Source organism: Hypomesus nipponensis, chromosome 8 (genome assembly GCF_054491055.1).
Source record: "Hypomesus nipponensis isolate SF chromosome 8, ASM5449105v1, whole genome shotgun sequence".
NCBI classification, from domain to species: domain Eukaryota; kingdom Metazoa; phylum Chordata; class Actinopteri; order Osmeriformes; family Osmeridae; genus Hypomesus; species Hypomesus nipponensis.
The window spans coordinates 15110434-15126734 of NC_140368.1; the positions used below are offsets into that span (position 1 = coordinate 15110434).

Sequence of the window (16301 nt, forward strand, 5' to 3'; positions counted from 1 at the left end):
GGATATTCTTGAGAACTGCAGAAGGGGGAGAAAGGATGGGGTGGAGGGGGTAGAGATGGTGGTGGGGGCTACAGAGATGAAGGTAGGGGGGTTACAGAAATGGAGGTGGGAGGGTTACACAGATGGAGGTGGGGGGTTACAGAAATGGAGGGGGCTACAGAGATGGAGGAGGGGGAGCCTCACCAAGATGATGGATATGAAGGGGAGCAAAGTGAATTGTTGCTAGGCTACGGCGCCAACTAAGTTAAAGGGAAGAATGAAGTGCTTGCACTCTTGCTGAGCCAAACAACATCCTTCTCTAATAGCCTCCTCCGCCGCTAAATATAGCACCAACAGGCGCGGTGCTGGCGGCGTGATTGATTCAGGAGCTCTCCGGACGCCAAGGTGGGCAGAGGAGGAACGCCTCAACTTAGGAGTGGGAGGAAAATGAAGAGTCAAACTGTGATAGGAAGAGAAAATACAGGAGAGGAGGAGGAAAAGAGAGAGAGAGAAAAGTTCAAAAACTTGCTCCATGGCCTTACCACTTGTAAGAGGGCGAGGTAGCCAGCTCCCACGTTGTCAAAGTTGACCTTGACCTTGCTCCAGTAGAACTGTGTATTGTTGAGCGCCAGACAGTCTGTCTTGTTGTTGACGAAGGAGGCGTTGTAGATGTACCCTGTCCTATTTACACAACGCCCAAACTTCCCTGCAAACAGGTTGACCCCCATGATGCTAAAGATGAGCCAGAAGATGAGGCACACCAACAACACGTTCATGATGGATGGAATAGCCCCTATGAGAGCATTCACCACCACCTGGAGAGACACACCATACACACACGGTAAATGAGAAGAAAGAAAAGGACAAAATGGGAGACGACAACTGATCAGAGCAGAGTTTAGTCAAACACAGCAGGACATACCATGGAGTACCATAGAGTACAGTCGAGTATTGTAGAGTACAGTAGATTACAGTATAATAATGTACAGTCCAGTAACGTAGAGTAAAGTTCAATCCAGTTGAATACAGTAGAGTTCCATGGAGTACAGTGCCATTAGAGCAGAGTAGAACGGAATCTAAATGGAAAGCCATGCAAATCCCAGTGAGAGGAAGTGAGGTCATGTTCACATGCTGTCAGAGTAAATGACATTCCTACTAGAGAGCATGGCTGGAAGCCAGACACTGCTATTCTAACACAGGGTCACAAGGACAGGAAACATCTGTTCTCTAAGGAGGGACATCAGGGTTTGGTTTTCTGAACACGAAAGAATCCTAGATTACGACTAGATTAACCACAGATATTTTCTTGTAATCTAGAACCGGGTTTAATCTGCTGTACTATTTTAGGACCAGTTTTAATCTGTTGTAGTCCAGGAACAGGTTCCACAGATTCCAAAATTGTCCGGGATTTTGCCTTGTCAGATATTTGTGTTTCTCTGGGTCTTTCACAAACTATTACACCCTTACAAGTTTTGGAAAGGGTATCTCCCTTACGTTCCACCTTCTTGCGCGAGCACTGACTGGAGAGAGAACTGTCATTTTAATCAAATAGTGCGACATGCATTACACAACCAGCACTACCAAACCTAGAAGAAAGCACACGCAGCAATTGACTGGTTGGGCAACCATGGATACAGGACTGTTAACTGTGTGTTTTTCTCCTGGAAGTCTCTAGAAATCTGGCACCTTATTGAACAAAATGAAAAAGAGTTCACGAGTATGAACGTGTTCACAGTATTGTTCATCAGGCAGTAATACAGTAAGTTCAGTTCACCAAAATTATGAACGAGTTCATGAACTTTCGTTCAATAAACACGTTCAGGTGCAACACTGGATTTAACCCCTACTAGAGAGAGATGTGAAAGACAACGATGATTGGTAAAAGTTGCGGGAAAATTGCGGTGATTGGTTAAAATTGCAACGTTGCGCTGAATTTGTGGGGAATCGTTGAATTCGCGTAAATTGGTGCTATCGCAACATCGCAAATTCCTGGAGGGTCTGATTAACATAACAGTCTTGCTCGGCAGAAATACTACTAAAATTGCTGTACTGTGGTGCAATAATACTCCTACTCCTAATAATCATAATAATAATAATGCTGGACACTATAGTGGAGTTGCCTGCCCTATATGTCCCATATATGAGACCCTGCAATGTAAATTACTTTACTTAACTTACTTTAATTAAATTACTTAAATCCCTTTTTACTTAATTGTGTTATGCAGTTTGAAGAGCTAAATTAGCTTGGTTGCTACTTGTGCAACATTGAGTTGTAGTAATCCTGACACTAGAATCAGTGAGACATACAAAGCAGGTGTCTGAATGGGGGAAACAGGAAATCAGAAGGGGTGCAGCAAGATGAAGCTCAGCACTCAGCTAGCGCACATGCACGTATTATAATACTGCTGGTAGTGGTCCAGTTAGGCTTTAGCAGTTATGAGTTGGACAAACACCTGGTGAAGTGTGGATGAGGTAAATGGAGGAGAGATACTCTACGTGCAATGATACAGTGTAATACTGAGGAAACACTAGATGAGGAGGAACAGGGAGAGGGGGGGCAGAGGAAGAAGACAGAGAGAGGTGTACAGGTAGGGCTGAATCAGTGTAGATCTGATCAACTTGACCCCTTAAAACTTAATTTTGTACCTTGATGACTCTATGCTGACAACGGGGGATGGTATTCCCACCCACCCGGTAGAAGCCATTGTTCCAAAAAGTATTTTGCACCTTCCAGTCCCCATGTTCTGAGGAGTGGTGATAAACTTATAAACTAAAAAAATTATCCATGAAAGCTGTATTGCTGTGCATACTGTTTCTGGACATTTTAAGGTATGTTTTATATTGATTTGTTTTATAATTCTTTTTTTTTATTGAACAATAATATTTTTACCATTTAGATCATAAGTCTATTATTTTGTATTTAAAGTAACCGGTTCTCTGCGTACGTATCTTTCACACTCAGGTAAGGATGAACTAAATTAGTCGAACTGATACGGCAATGAACTGTTCACATTTTTAAACATTGAACAAGCAAAAGAGTTAAATTTGATTCCAGAGAGGCTTTCCAAACTCCGGGCACCTCACAGATGGAGTGGGGGTCTGTGTTCTATTGTTACCAGGGCATGACATTAGCAGCCACCCACCCGCCAAATGCGGGTAGAATTTGGCTGTGGCGGGTAAAGCAGTCACTCTTACTAGCCATTTTAGCAGGTGGAATTCTACATCTCTCGCTATAAGATTTTTTATTGTAATCTTCTCAAAACAAAATAATAAACGTATTGCAGGCAGTGGCGTTCCTAGCACATTGTGCACCCAGGGCGAGTTTATCATTTGCACCCCCACCCCCCGGGAGGAAGAAATCTTGTGCAGCCCCGTACCCCTATGGCCACCCCACGACAGCTCACGGAACAAGCACCGCTACTACCTCGCGGCGGCAAACAAAGGAAAATGCTGCACGGCACCGTCTCAGCAAGCAGGGGTGCCTGCAGCTGCCTGAAGGGGGCGCCAATATGCCAATTCCCCACAACTGAAATGATTGATAAGAGAAAACCGCGCAGAGATTTCTTTTTTTTTTTACTGCTCGTGCGCCCCCCACGTGACATGAAAAAATTGTCTGCCCGTGCCTAAAACCGCCCCTGATTGCGGGGTTCTCAAGCCTCACGCATTGACCGTGAGACACGCGCATTACAACCAGCACGTATCATTTCCCCCTGTAGTAAACAGTCTCGGCCACCGTACGTTCGTTGCTAAGCAACATAGACGCACGAACATGCGAAAGCTCCTCTCGTGGGGCTTTTGATAACACTTGAGGACCCTGCTCAATGCATGGCAAGGATGTGGCGGTAGGCTACATAACAGTTGTAGGAAAACCCACAGGGCAAACAAAACAGAGAAAAACTGGTGATGAAAGCGAAACCAAAAATAAAGAGACTAAAATAGTTGTTGTTTATAAATATTTAACTGGACAAAAAAAAATCTGTTTAGTTAATATATTTTCAATACATCTTTACACCCCGTTACATGCAAAGAGCTACTCTTTTTGTCTTTGTCTTAATTGGTGGAAGATTTTCATACAAAAGGAGCTTTACACACTTAAAAGAGCTGAAGATTTGGCGACACATACATTTTATGTTGTTTTGATTTTGGTGTTTATAATGGTCATTTGAAAGGATTGTAAATCTAGTTCTTCAAGTAAATTGTAGCAAAGTGTAGCCGTAGTCAACTTAATAAAACATAATTTCCCCAACAACATAATTGTGGCTAGTGAAATTGCCGAGTGGCTAGTAACTTTGGAAAACCACTAGCCACAGTGGCTGGTGAGCAAAAATGTTAATGTCAAGCGCTGGCAAAAGTGAAGAAAAGTGAAGATGCTTCCATTGAGATCACACTAGAAACTTTGTTCTTCAGGTTAGCAGTTCCTTACAAAAAAGAAGTATACTTCAAGTTTATTTTGTAAGTATACTTAGTATAAAAAGTGTACTATTATCATGGTACTTAAAGTATACTAGCAGTGTACTTATTTATATACTTTTTGGTACTAAGTAAACTGAATTGGCACACTTAAGTCATTTAGTACAGGGGTTCCCAATCCTGGTCCTCGGGCCTCCCTGTCCAGCACTGTCCAACACCCTGTCCAACACACCTGATTCCAATGAATGGGTCGTTATCTAGTTATGCAGAAACCTGCTAACGACCATTCATTTGAATCAGGTGTGTTGGAACAAGGAAACATCTAAAACATGCAGGGCAGGGAGGCCCGAGGACCAGGATTGGGAATCCCTGATTTAGTACACTTTAAAGTACACTTATAGTGTATTTCAAGGTTTACTTTTGAATACTGCAAAGTAGCCTGTGTAGTGCATTTCCAGTTCATCAATTATACTTCCTCAAGTACTTAAAAGTATACTTTGGAATACTCTAAAGTAACCTGTGTAGTGCCCTTTCAGTTCATGACGTATACTTCCTAAAGAGCCTCAAAGTATACTTTGCAATACTTTCAAGTGCACTTTCATTTAATGTAAGTACTTCAAGAAGTAAACTTCTAAATTTAATTTTATCATTACTTACTAATGTATTAAAATGTTTAGGGGCCCCTCAAACGCCTCAGATCTTAAATAACTTGGGGCCCTCGCAACATTTCACTGCAGATTCTAAGCTGAAAGAAGCTATTCACTGCGTAAGCGTTAACATTGCAAGAATCCAGCTGTTCTTATGAAATGTAACAGTCATTTAACTCATGGTTACAATGGTAAACCAGCACCACAATGACAATTACCACGCAACAAAACACTACATTCTAAGCAGACACGTTTAAAAAACAAAATTCATGAAGTGAAATTTGTATTTTGAACAAACTGCAAACTTATCAGCAAATTTGAACCCTATTTACCGCCTTGCATCATGGGAATTAACTAGCCAATGAGCCACACTATATTCATTATTTCACGTCGTTATTTAGTTCTTCAGTCAGTTTGACATTATAACTTTCAAATTTTCAAGTAGCTTTTTCGTTTTTTTTCCAGTAATACGCCAATTGATAATTATTAGTATAAGAGTATAGGGCTTCAGAATGTTTTGGAAGTAAATAAGGTTACAGCTTCAGTACATTGAAAAGATTCAATGTGCAATGCATAATTGATTTTCATAGAAATGAATAATTAGAATGAGATGGATCTAAAAAATGTAACCTGTAATGTACTTTAAAATGATTTTGACAGCTTTTGCTGTATAATAATAGAAAACGTACATCTTACTCCAGAAGAAATGTATACCATTTTCTGTTTCTAAGCATACTTCTTAAAAGTATATCAAAAGTGAACTATTTCCAAAGCATACTTAAAAGTACATCAAAAGTGAACTATTTTCTAAGTATACTTCTTAAAAGCATATCAAAAGTGAACTATCCATATTTTAGTACACTTATAGTATACTTTAACATACTTCTTTTTGTAAGGGAACATTGACAAGCAAACAGCCGTGTAAACTCGCCTTGGGGGGGGGGGGGGGGCTGAACATAGAGTTAGGGAGTGAAGCTTGCGAAGGCTCGCCTTGGGGGGGGGGGGGGGGGGGGGGGCGAGTGAAGCTCGCGAGTGCTCGCCTCGGGGGGGATGGCACACCAAATCTCACGCCAAGGTTTTTGGAAAAGTTGGCAGCCCTGATTATTACTACTCATAGTTACCTGAGTCTCTACCTACCCCTGTCATGGAGCGAAGCACTACGGGAAAATTGTACATTATGCCTGCTGGGGGGTGCTCTTCTGTAGCAGATAATCCACTTCTCCAAAGCACAGGATGCTGTGTTAGCCAGCTACAGTACTAGCTACCCACCCGTTAGCTAATACTTAAGTCAGCTTTGTTTTCCCCGTATTTGAACTGTTGAGCTAGTATTGTGATGGGACCGATAGCAAATAACCACAAGAGGGGTATCAAATGATGATCATAAGTCCTGTAAAGCAATCGATGCCATTCAATATCCCAACGATTGGAGTGAATACGCGCGAGGCGGGTTTCACTACGTTGAAGTTTCTTTGTAATTTAATATTTCACTCAATACTACACCAAAAACATCCAGGATCATTGCGTTTTGTAGACATGAGCTTGCTGCATCTAGTCATTGTCTCGATTTATTGCATGGAGTGTGTTTACATTTTATTTTTATTGATAATGTGAGCTCAGTTGGACCGTACTGTATTTCCGTTCACCTCAGTCAGACTCTTTCACTGGCACTTCGGTTCATTATTTAGTGTCAATGGTAATGGTATTCGTTTGCTAGATGTGTTAATTCAACTATTTGAAGTTAAATACTTTTGGCAGACACAGGGATCAAACTGGTGATTCTTGTGAACTACAGAGGCATCCATCAGATGATAAAACAATTTGATTAATGTTGAACTACTGCAAATATACTTACGTTACAAGCTAAAACTATCATTTGTATCATGGGTAGTTGGGAAAAGCTTGTTTCAAAGGGGGTTATTTATTAATGAATTAATGCAACATGAGTAAATGCTTAAAAGGATAAAAGTTTGTCATTTGTACACAGGACTGCCCAATTAGTTTGTTTTGATGCAACTGTTTTAATGTGAGGCTGCCACATAGCATGTAGGTAAACAATAGGTTTAGAGGTGGTGTGGTAAAAAAAAAGAGAAGAAAAAACTGCCCTAGCTGCAACTGATGCAAGCACACCTCACAATTTCCCCAGAAATTGTACCCTCTCTAGTTAACAAATATTAAGAACAAGTTAATTCCCCGCCATCCTTATCTGAGAGTACTTTAGTTGGGTACAAGCAAACCAAAAATCCCCATTTCTCTACAAGATTGTACAAAGAAATAATAAAGATCAATACAGATACTGGAGCCATGAAATACAGGTGGATAGCGGGGTGGGGGAGAGAAAGAGAGAGAAGGGAGGGAAAGGTCTAGCTGCTACCATGCTGAGTCAGGGGAGAGTGAGGTGGAAGACGGTAATAATGGAACTATGGAGGACGTGGGAGAGAAAACAGGAAGGAGAGCCTCTTACCCTCATGCCTTCAAATCTGGACAGGGCTCTGAGAGGCCTGAGAGCCCTGAGGGTTCGGAGGGATTTGATGGCAGCAAAGTCTGAGTAGCCTAGCGTGTTAGCAACCAGGCTAACTAGAGACACCTGGAGAGACAGAGAGAGATAGCCTAGTATGTTAGCAACCAAGCTATGTGGACAGACACAGAGAGATACATGTGAAAGCAGTCAAGTTTACTACGGACACCTGGAGGGAGACAGAGAAAAAGGTAGTTTAGTGTGTCACAAAGCTAACCAGAGAGAGAGAGTTAGCTACCAGGCTTCTAACAGTGATCTGCAGAAAAAGAGAATGTTTCAAAGGAGAAATACATACTTCTGTTTCTCTGGAAGTAAAATGTTAGTCTGGAGTTCTCCATTTGCAAGTCAACAAGCTCTGATAAAAAATATTTTAACCTGGAGAAATAATTTGGAGAGAAAGGGTTTGGTGAACTGTTTGGATGACTTGTCCTGGCGTCTCACTTGATATGGAATCATACCTAGGTTTTTCATTCTGGACAGTGCAGTTGACCCACTGCATTTACAAAGTCACATGTTGACAACATTGTGAGCAGTTGGGCCATGTCATCTCTCCTTTTTTATTTCTGCCAGACATGGTACAGGTGGAGTGTAAAAATATCAGATGTGTGTGTGATATTGTGGTAGTAACATTAAATGTGTGTGTGATATTGTGGTAGTAACATCAGATGTGTGTCATATTGTAGCAGGAACATCAAATATATGTGTGTGATATCGTAGTAGTAACATCAGATGTGTGTGCTATTGTGGCAGTAACATCAGATGTGTGTGTGATGTTGTGGTTGGTCTGTAGCAATGTGTGCTGTGTCATGTTCAGTTATTGAATCCCTGCCTCTCTGCCTTCAAGGGAGGAAGGAAAATTCTAACGTCACACTTGTTATTGTATGTGTGGAAGAGAGTGAATAGAGAGATAGAGAGGGGCAGCACGCAAGCAATAGAAAGAGAGAGTGGGAGAGAGACAAATATAGAGACAGAATGAGAGAGAAAGAGAGAGCGTGGAAGACAGAAAGAGAGAGAGAGGGATAGAGTGAGGTAGACCGAGAAAGAGAGAGGGAGGGATAGAGAGAGGGAGACAGAAAAAGAAAGAGGGAGAGTCATTTAGAGGAAAAGAAAGAGTGAGCTCTCTGTTCGGGGTGGACAGGGCTGTAGGTGATGAAGACCTGGCGCCCTCACACAGCCTGGACTATTTCAGGACGCATCAAGATACACAATCAGGGTTCTACTGAAAGCAGGATCACCATGGAAATCGACCTGGAACACTGGCACATGTCTGGGTTGTCGACATGCACACCCCACTCCACTATTCACCTCACCCCTTGGATCTGAACCACCACCAAAACGATTACTATACTTACAAAGCATGCCCCCTTTTCTGGAGTATTTACTGAATGGTCATACAGAACAACACATGCCTATGGTAGGAGCGGATTAGGTAGAAGACAAGAAAAAAGGGACAGAGTTGCTGTTTCCTTCTGCCTTTAATGTCCATCTTCATGCTTTAACCTTTTCTGTCTTCCATCCCTCACACCCTGTCTATTCCCTCTTCTCTCCCTCTTACCCCTCTTTTCCTTCCCTTCTTTCTCATCCCTCTCTCCATCTCTGTCTACCATTGGTTGAAAATGTCTGCAGAAAGAACACTAATTGGTCATTGTCTGCTCTTGACCAATAGAAATGAGAAGTAGAGAACAACTGACATGGACTCTTGTCTTTATTTTAATTTGTCTTTCTTTCTCTCCCTCCCCACTCTCTTTTTCTTCCTCTCTCAATCTCCATCTCCCTCTCCGCTCCCCTCATCCTCCCTCAGGACAGAGAGGCTAAAAACATCCTGTTTATGTGACGTCTCTACCCAGAGGACTGTGAAGTTGCCACTGCTTTTGCCTGATTGGACAGCTGTTTTGGAGGAAGTTGGTTAGGTCGCTGAGCATTCTAGAATGCCTCCCAGGGTCTCACTTCTACCTGAGCACACCTGAGCTTGCCAGACTTGACGGAGTGTCACAAACACAGACCAGTACAAAAGAGGCTCTACAGACAACAGTGAGTGTGAAACTAAACAATGGTTCAAGACAGTCCTCACACTTAGACTAGACAGGCTAGCCACCCAGACCGACTGATCTGGTGTGCTCACACAGCACTCTTGCATCAGGAGAGCTCTCCTGCGGCCAACCACATCATTAACATCATCACCGCACTCAACGTTGGCATGCAAGAGAGTAAGGACTTGATTGGTGGATATTTACATCGACAATGAGGAAGTCTAGCCAGCACCAGTAGTTCGTGAAGTACTTCTTGAATCCGTAAGCAATCCACTTGAGCAGCATCTCCAGGATGAAGATGTAGGTGAAGATCTTGTCTGCATACTCCAAAATCACCTTGATGACCTTTCTCTGCTCAATATAGATGTCCTCAAAAGCCTGAAAGAAAGAAATAAAGACTAGGACTACATTTATGATACAGTCCTATATAGTTGACCATTATCAACTGGTGTTGTACATTGAGTTTTACACAGAAACTCAATCAATTGCATATATCTTTGTTAAATCAATTGCATATCTCTAAGTTTTTACGTTGTTATTTTTATAAAGTTATTTATATAAATATATATTGTTGATTTATTTGGATGTCCAATTCACACATTTGCTTATACATTTTCAAAATTGTTGGGAACCTTATATCAGTGGTTTCCAACCCTGGTCCTCGGGACCCCTTGTCCTGCATGTTTTAGATGTTTCCCTGCTCCAACACACCTGATTCAAATGAATGGTCGTTAAAAGGCTTCTGCAGAGCTGATTAACGACCCATTCATTTGAATCAGGTGTGTTGGAGCAGGGAAACATCTAAAACATGCAGGACAGGGGGTCCCAAGGACCAGGGTTGGGAACCACTGCCTTATATGTCAATCAAAGGGTAACATCCTAGCATCCTAGGTTGTAACTTGTATTTGTCTTTACAGACAACCTCTTCCATTAATTATATTTTTGTAGTTCTGCTAGTGCTTCAATTAGTACTCCTGTTAGGGCTTTTAAAGAAGGACATCAGTTAAAATACCTCTTGTAATCATGTCAAAAGAGCTTAATGAAGCAATTTGAGGACAAGTTGTTCTCCTGAGCACTGAAAATCATTCCCAGAGCCAAATTGCAGCCAAGTTGAATATTTCTAAAGGAGCAGATTAAAGTAGGGCTGGGCGGTATGACGGTATATACCGTGCGATGGTAGACATGTGTCTACCGGGAGAGATTTGGCTATACCGTTTCAACCGCGGTATACTTTTATACTATATTTTTGTATTACACGTGTCAATTAAATGTCTGGTTCTTGTATTGTATATAAGCCATCATATAAATCACATTCTTGCGATATTTAGAATTGTAGTTGAACTTTTATTTGATTTGCTATTTTCGTTTGACCTGAAGCACATTTGCGTTGGTCTGACGGAATTTTCGATGTGGAGTGTATTTTGTCTAAGCGGACCACATTCATGCCGATGCTAATTAATTATATATTTGATGACCCATTCTGCAGGTAACCAATTCGATTTGTTGTTCAAGATTTATGTCTCATGCTGTAAAATTATTGTTGTAAAATTACACTGGTGGCGTTGCTAGCATTCTTGATCTAGGATGACTGGTGAAGGCTAACTACTTACTGAGAGTGAGGTCATGCCGGTGTTGTATCACCCGATGCATGACTCTCTGGATTGGCACCCCCCCCCCCCCCCCGCGGGAGCGCGCGCGAATCAAAGAGTGAAAGATTTTGTCTTGATATCGCATCCAAAAGAAGGGGAGACAGAAGTCTCACATTAAACCGTCTTTGTTGTTGAATTCAAGAGAAGGATGTCTGTTATCTGTGTAAATATCAGATGCTATTTTCAACACAAAATCCTTAAAATTCGTCATTCAAACGGTAACGAACGCGAACCAACATTCTTGCTCCACGACATCGCATTCTGAGAAAATATACCCCAGTATGATCATGAGTATTGCTACTCAGCAGGTTCAAAGTAACGTCACTGTGTCCAATCCCGATCGGTTTTTAGCTAACATTCTGATGAAATGCCACTTCAAATATTGATAACAATGATTGTATCACGTTTTCAGCTGATTTACTGATTTCACGTTAAGCTTTAACTTCTTACCTTTCGAACTAAATATTGTAAAAAAATAAATAGAGTTAGCTTATCCTTTACTAGAGCCGGTAAAAAGACGCTGGCGCCGGTAAATTAGCCGTGCGCTACCCTTGTCCAAACCCGACCACACTTATACTCGTAGTAAACACTCGTTGCTGCTCTTTTTCCGGGGATATTAACTTGATCCAGGGTCACCAAACTTACTATTATGCTGTCAATATATACGAGGACAATAAGATATCACGCTTCAACGTCTCCAAACTATGCGATAAAATCTAAATTTGACTGTTTACCACCACCTGCTGGATGTTTTGTTGAACTCTTCTCATGTCATAGTAAAAAGCGTCGCCCAAGCGTCACCCGAGTGGTGTTTCGGCTTTCTCTCATCAATGTAACTTTCCTCAATTATTTAGACATGTAAACGTCCATATATGTTTATGAAATTTGACACGTAGATTGTTTGGTATGCCTAAAATAATATTACTTACACTTTGCTAGCGATTGCAAAAGAAAATGGTGGCAAAAAGACCGGAAACTGGGTGTCCAAACCCCGTTCGGGTTTGGACAATAGTAGTTTACAGCGGTCGGGATTGGACACAGTGACGCTATATCACATGGCATAGCTCTTCATACTAATGTATAGGTTCAAAGGCATGCGATTTTAATGCAGTTAGCCTGTGCGTAGGGTGGGTTACACATACAGGTCGAAAACAACAACCTTCTGATCCAGAATAGGCTATCAGCTGTCCTGAAAAGGGACCAAAGGTTCACATGCCTAGCCTACAAAAGACAAGTACTAAAAACAATGTATCAACCATGTATCAAAAGAACCATCAAATCCTTTTTTAAGATAGGAAATATTATTCTTATTGTTTGAGTCAATGAAATAAATGAAAAAATAAAACATAATAATCCCTCACCTGCCATGGACTATTCTGTTTTCAGACCTGTCCACCCTATACATACACATGCATTGGTATTCAATTGATGCTATTAAATGTACATAATGCTGGCGTAGAAGGATAGAAACGTATGCGGGGGGAGAGCATTTCATGGCAGGTTTTCCATTAGATGTAAGTGCAATGCACCCCCTGTTAACCCTGACTAGGACAGTGTGATATGCCTGAAACTTACTGTGCTTACTCATACTAGTGCCCTCAGTGTACAGTAAGAATAATTTGATGCTGGGATATACAGAACAGACAATAGAGGAGGGGGTGCATCTCACGACAGGCTTAAAGCACCCCCTGCTAACCCTGACTAGGAAAGTGTTACATGCCTGAAACTTACTGTGCTTATTCATACTAGTGCCGTCAGTGTACAGTAAGAATCATTTGATGCTGGGATATACAGAACTGCCTTGACATAAAGAAGTACTTTGTGAAGATGTACCTCAATAAACATTAGTAACAAAGAAAATAACACAAAAGGAGTCACGTATTTATCATACACTAGATTGTATTGGTTATGCATATAACTACAACAGGACAGTGGTTGTCCTGTCAGCTCATTTGTACTGTTTCCCAAGATCAAAATACCTACCAGCAGGTAATATGGGACTGCAACAGCATTGCAAATAATAAAAGGTTTATATTATTTAATTGTATTCAAAATCTTTAATTTTATAGTGTCTATTATTCACAGAGTGTGTGCATTGCACAAGATGGGGCTAGTATGAGTAAGCACAGTAAGTTTCAGGCATGTAACACTTTCCTAGTCAGGGTTAGCTGAGGGTGCATTAAGCCTGTTGTGAGATGCACCCCCCCTCTATTGTCTGTTCTGTATATCCCCGCATCAAATGATTCTTACTGTACACTGAGGGCACTAGCATGAGTAAGCACAGTAAGTTTCAGGCCTGTGACACTTTCCTAGTCAGGGTTAGCGGGGGGTGCATTTCGTGACAAGAAGGAATACAACAAGCCTGTCGTGAGATGCACCCCCCCTCTATTGTCTGTTCTGTATATCCCCGCATCAAATGATTCTTACTGTACACTGAGGGCACTAGCATGAGTTAGCACAGTAAGTTTCAGGCCTGTGACACTTTCCTAGTCAGGGTTAGCAGGGGGTGCATTAAGCCTGTTGTAAAATGCACCTCCCCCCCCCCCCCCCTCTATTGTCTGTTCTGTATATCCCAGCATCAAATAATTCTTACAGTACACTGAGGGCACTAGTTTGATTAACCACAGTAAGTTTCAGGCATGTCACACTGTCCTAGTCAGGGTTAACAGGGGGTTCATTGCACTTACATCTAATGGAAAACCTGCCATGAAATGTTCTCCCCCCGCATACTTTCTATCCTTCTACGCCAGCATTATGTACATTTAATAGCAACAATTGAATACCAATACATGTGTATGTATAGGGTGGACAGGTCTGAAAACAGAATAGTCCATGGTAGGTGAGGGATTATTATGTTTTATTTTTTCATTTATTTCATTGACTCAAACAATAAGAATAATATTTCCTATCTTAAAAAAGGATTTGATGGTTCTTTTGATACATGGTTGATACATTGTTTTTAGTACTTGTCTTTTGTAGGCTAGGCATGTGAACCTTTGGTCCCTTTTCAGGACAGCTGATAGCCTATTCTGGATCAGAAGGTTGTTGTCAGGTTGTCGACCTGTATGAGTAACCCACCCTACGCACAGGCTAACTGCATTAAAATCGCATGCCTTTGAACCTATACATTAGTATGAAGAGCTATGCCATGTGATATACTTTGAACCTGCTACACAAAATACATTTTGTGTAGCAATAATCATGATCATACTGGGTGTTAGAAAGACCAGACACCGCAACAGGTTGCGCATGCGCAGAGATCGGGAGTAGGAGTTCGCGGCAAAAACTCCAGAAGAGTGCACGGTGCTAGTCCGGTGGTTAAGTTCAATGTGTACAATTGGTCGTGTTGCCTGTTCTCAGGCGTGTTTGTGCGTCACTGACGAAACGTGAGTCATTGGGGTGTGCTTGCCTTCGGCGAGCACAAACCATTGTTATCTCACATATATATTATTTATTATTTATTGTTTCTTTTCGCCCCCCTAAGGATGCCTCAATATTTGGACTACATAGACAACGGCAATGTCAAAAGGTTTGTCTCGGTAGCGATTGCGTTGGTTGTATTGGGATTTACGTTCAATTGCACGGTTTAAGTAGAAATTACGTTTTTGTGGCGAAAAGTGAAGCTAACGGTGGCTAACTTGCTAGCCACAGTCACTGACGCCACTAACGTCACTAACGTCACGAAACTCGCGTGACTATCTCTAGCAGAACATTAGTTTCGCATCTGTTAACTTGGGGGATACTAGTCTGCAAGGCAGCTGCAGAAACGCCACAAACAAAGAGGCCAGGGTGATATTTAATCATTTTACTTTGTGATGTGAAACATAATTGTAAAATGTAATGTACAATATTAGCTGATATTTATTAAGTAAGTAGGCCCACATCTACTTTCGGAAACGGTAGTCTACTATTTCACTGAAGCATTAGCATCATGACATTAGCCTCTGTTGCTTGGGCAACACATACTACAGTGGTCATGATGCATCTGTTTTTAATCGTTGAAATAAACATTCCTCACAAATACGTTTTTGTTGTAGGATTTATTTTGACATTAATAAACGATTTGTTGGTGAAATGACCATTACCTGTGGTTTCATATCAGTGTGGCGGCTCACTGCAACGCTGTAGCCTACCCGAGACACTAATGAGTAGCTAACAAAAACATCTCCACAGCTGTTTAGGAAGTCAAACGGCGACGGAACATGTTCGGCTTTCCCCTTACTCAAAAGTTTTTCAATAGGTGAAAGTATCTGACTACTAACCTGAACTTTATTGCCACAGCCTAAACTTTGTCAATGTCAAAACTTTGTCTGTTCATGAAAATAATTAATGTCAGCCTGCTTCAGCCTTGCTTTGCTGTAGGATATACATTTCACTAGGTCTTGCAGCGCTGCTTGATTTACTGAAATTATTATGAAATGTTATGTTTTACTAGCCATTTGCCTTCTTAAGCAAATCACAGTATTTCCCACCCCTCATAGTGTAACTGAGACGACCGTAAATAGCCTAAGTCATCTTTCAAGTAATAAGCCCCCCTTTGAAGTGTTGAGCAGGAAATTAGCTGGTCTGTAGAGATCTTGGGTTGGTGGTTTTACTGATGCAGAATTCGCTCAAATAAAATCGATAGACGTAATGAGTGGCACATAACGTGAAGTAGGCCTAACATTGCATTTTATTTTGTTTGAGTTTTAATAACTTGTCCAGTGCATTGGGGCAAGTAGCACTAGCCTAAATTGATCTTCCAGACTTGCCGTACAAAAAAAATCCACTCTTCCCGGACAAGCCTTAGCTACATGGCTAGACTGTTGACACAGATCAGAATCCATCATATCTTGGACACTCAAAATCAGCAAATCTTGCAGCCAAATCAAGTAGCCTATATATATAGGCCTTTATATGGCTACAAACTTCTGGTTGGTTTCTAGCTGGCTACTTGTTACCAAGTTACAACTTTGTTGCAGGGGCATTCTTTGTCCACATTGCGAGCTAACAGTGTCCGGTAATGATGTTGCTATAAATAATGATGTTAAACCGAGACCACTAAGCTCTCAAAGAAAATGTAAGGTCAAAG

General features: G+C 41.4%; 1 protein-coding gene across 1 annotated transcript in view; it reads right to left on the reverse strand.

Annotated features, from left to right (window-relative positions):
* Positions 1–16301, reverse strand: part of LOC146275287 (sodium channel protein type 5 subunit alpha-like) — a 231935-nt gene that overhangs the window by 7623 nt on the left and 208011 nt on the right. The window contains exons 18-20 of the mRNA XM_084702521.1: positions 9786–9959; positions 7498–7620; positions 522–794 (exon numbers count right to left, since the gene is read on the reverse strand). Of these exons, the coding sequence (XP_084558647.1) occupies positions 522–794; positions 7498–7620; positions 9786–9959 (570 nt within the window). The remainder of the gene's footprint in view (positions 1–521; positions 795–7497; positions 7621–9785; positions 9960–16301) is intronic.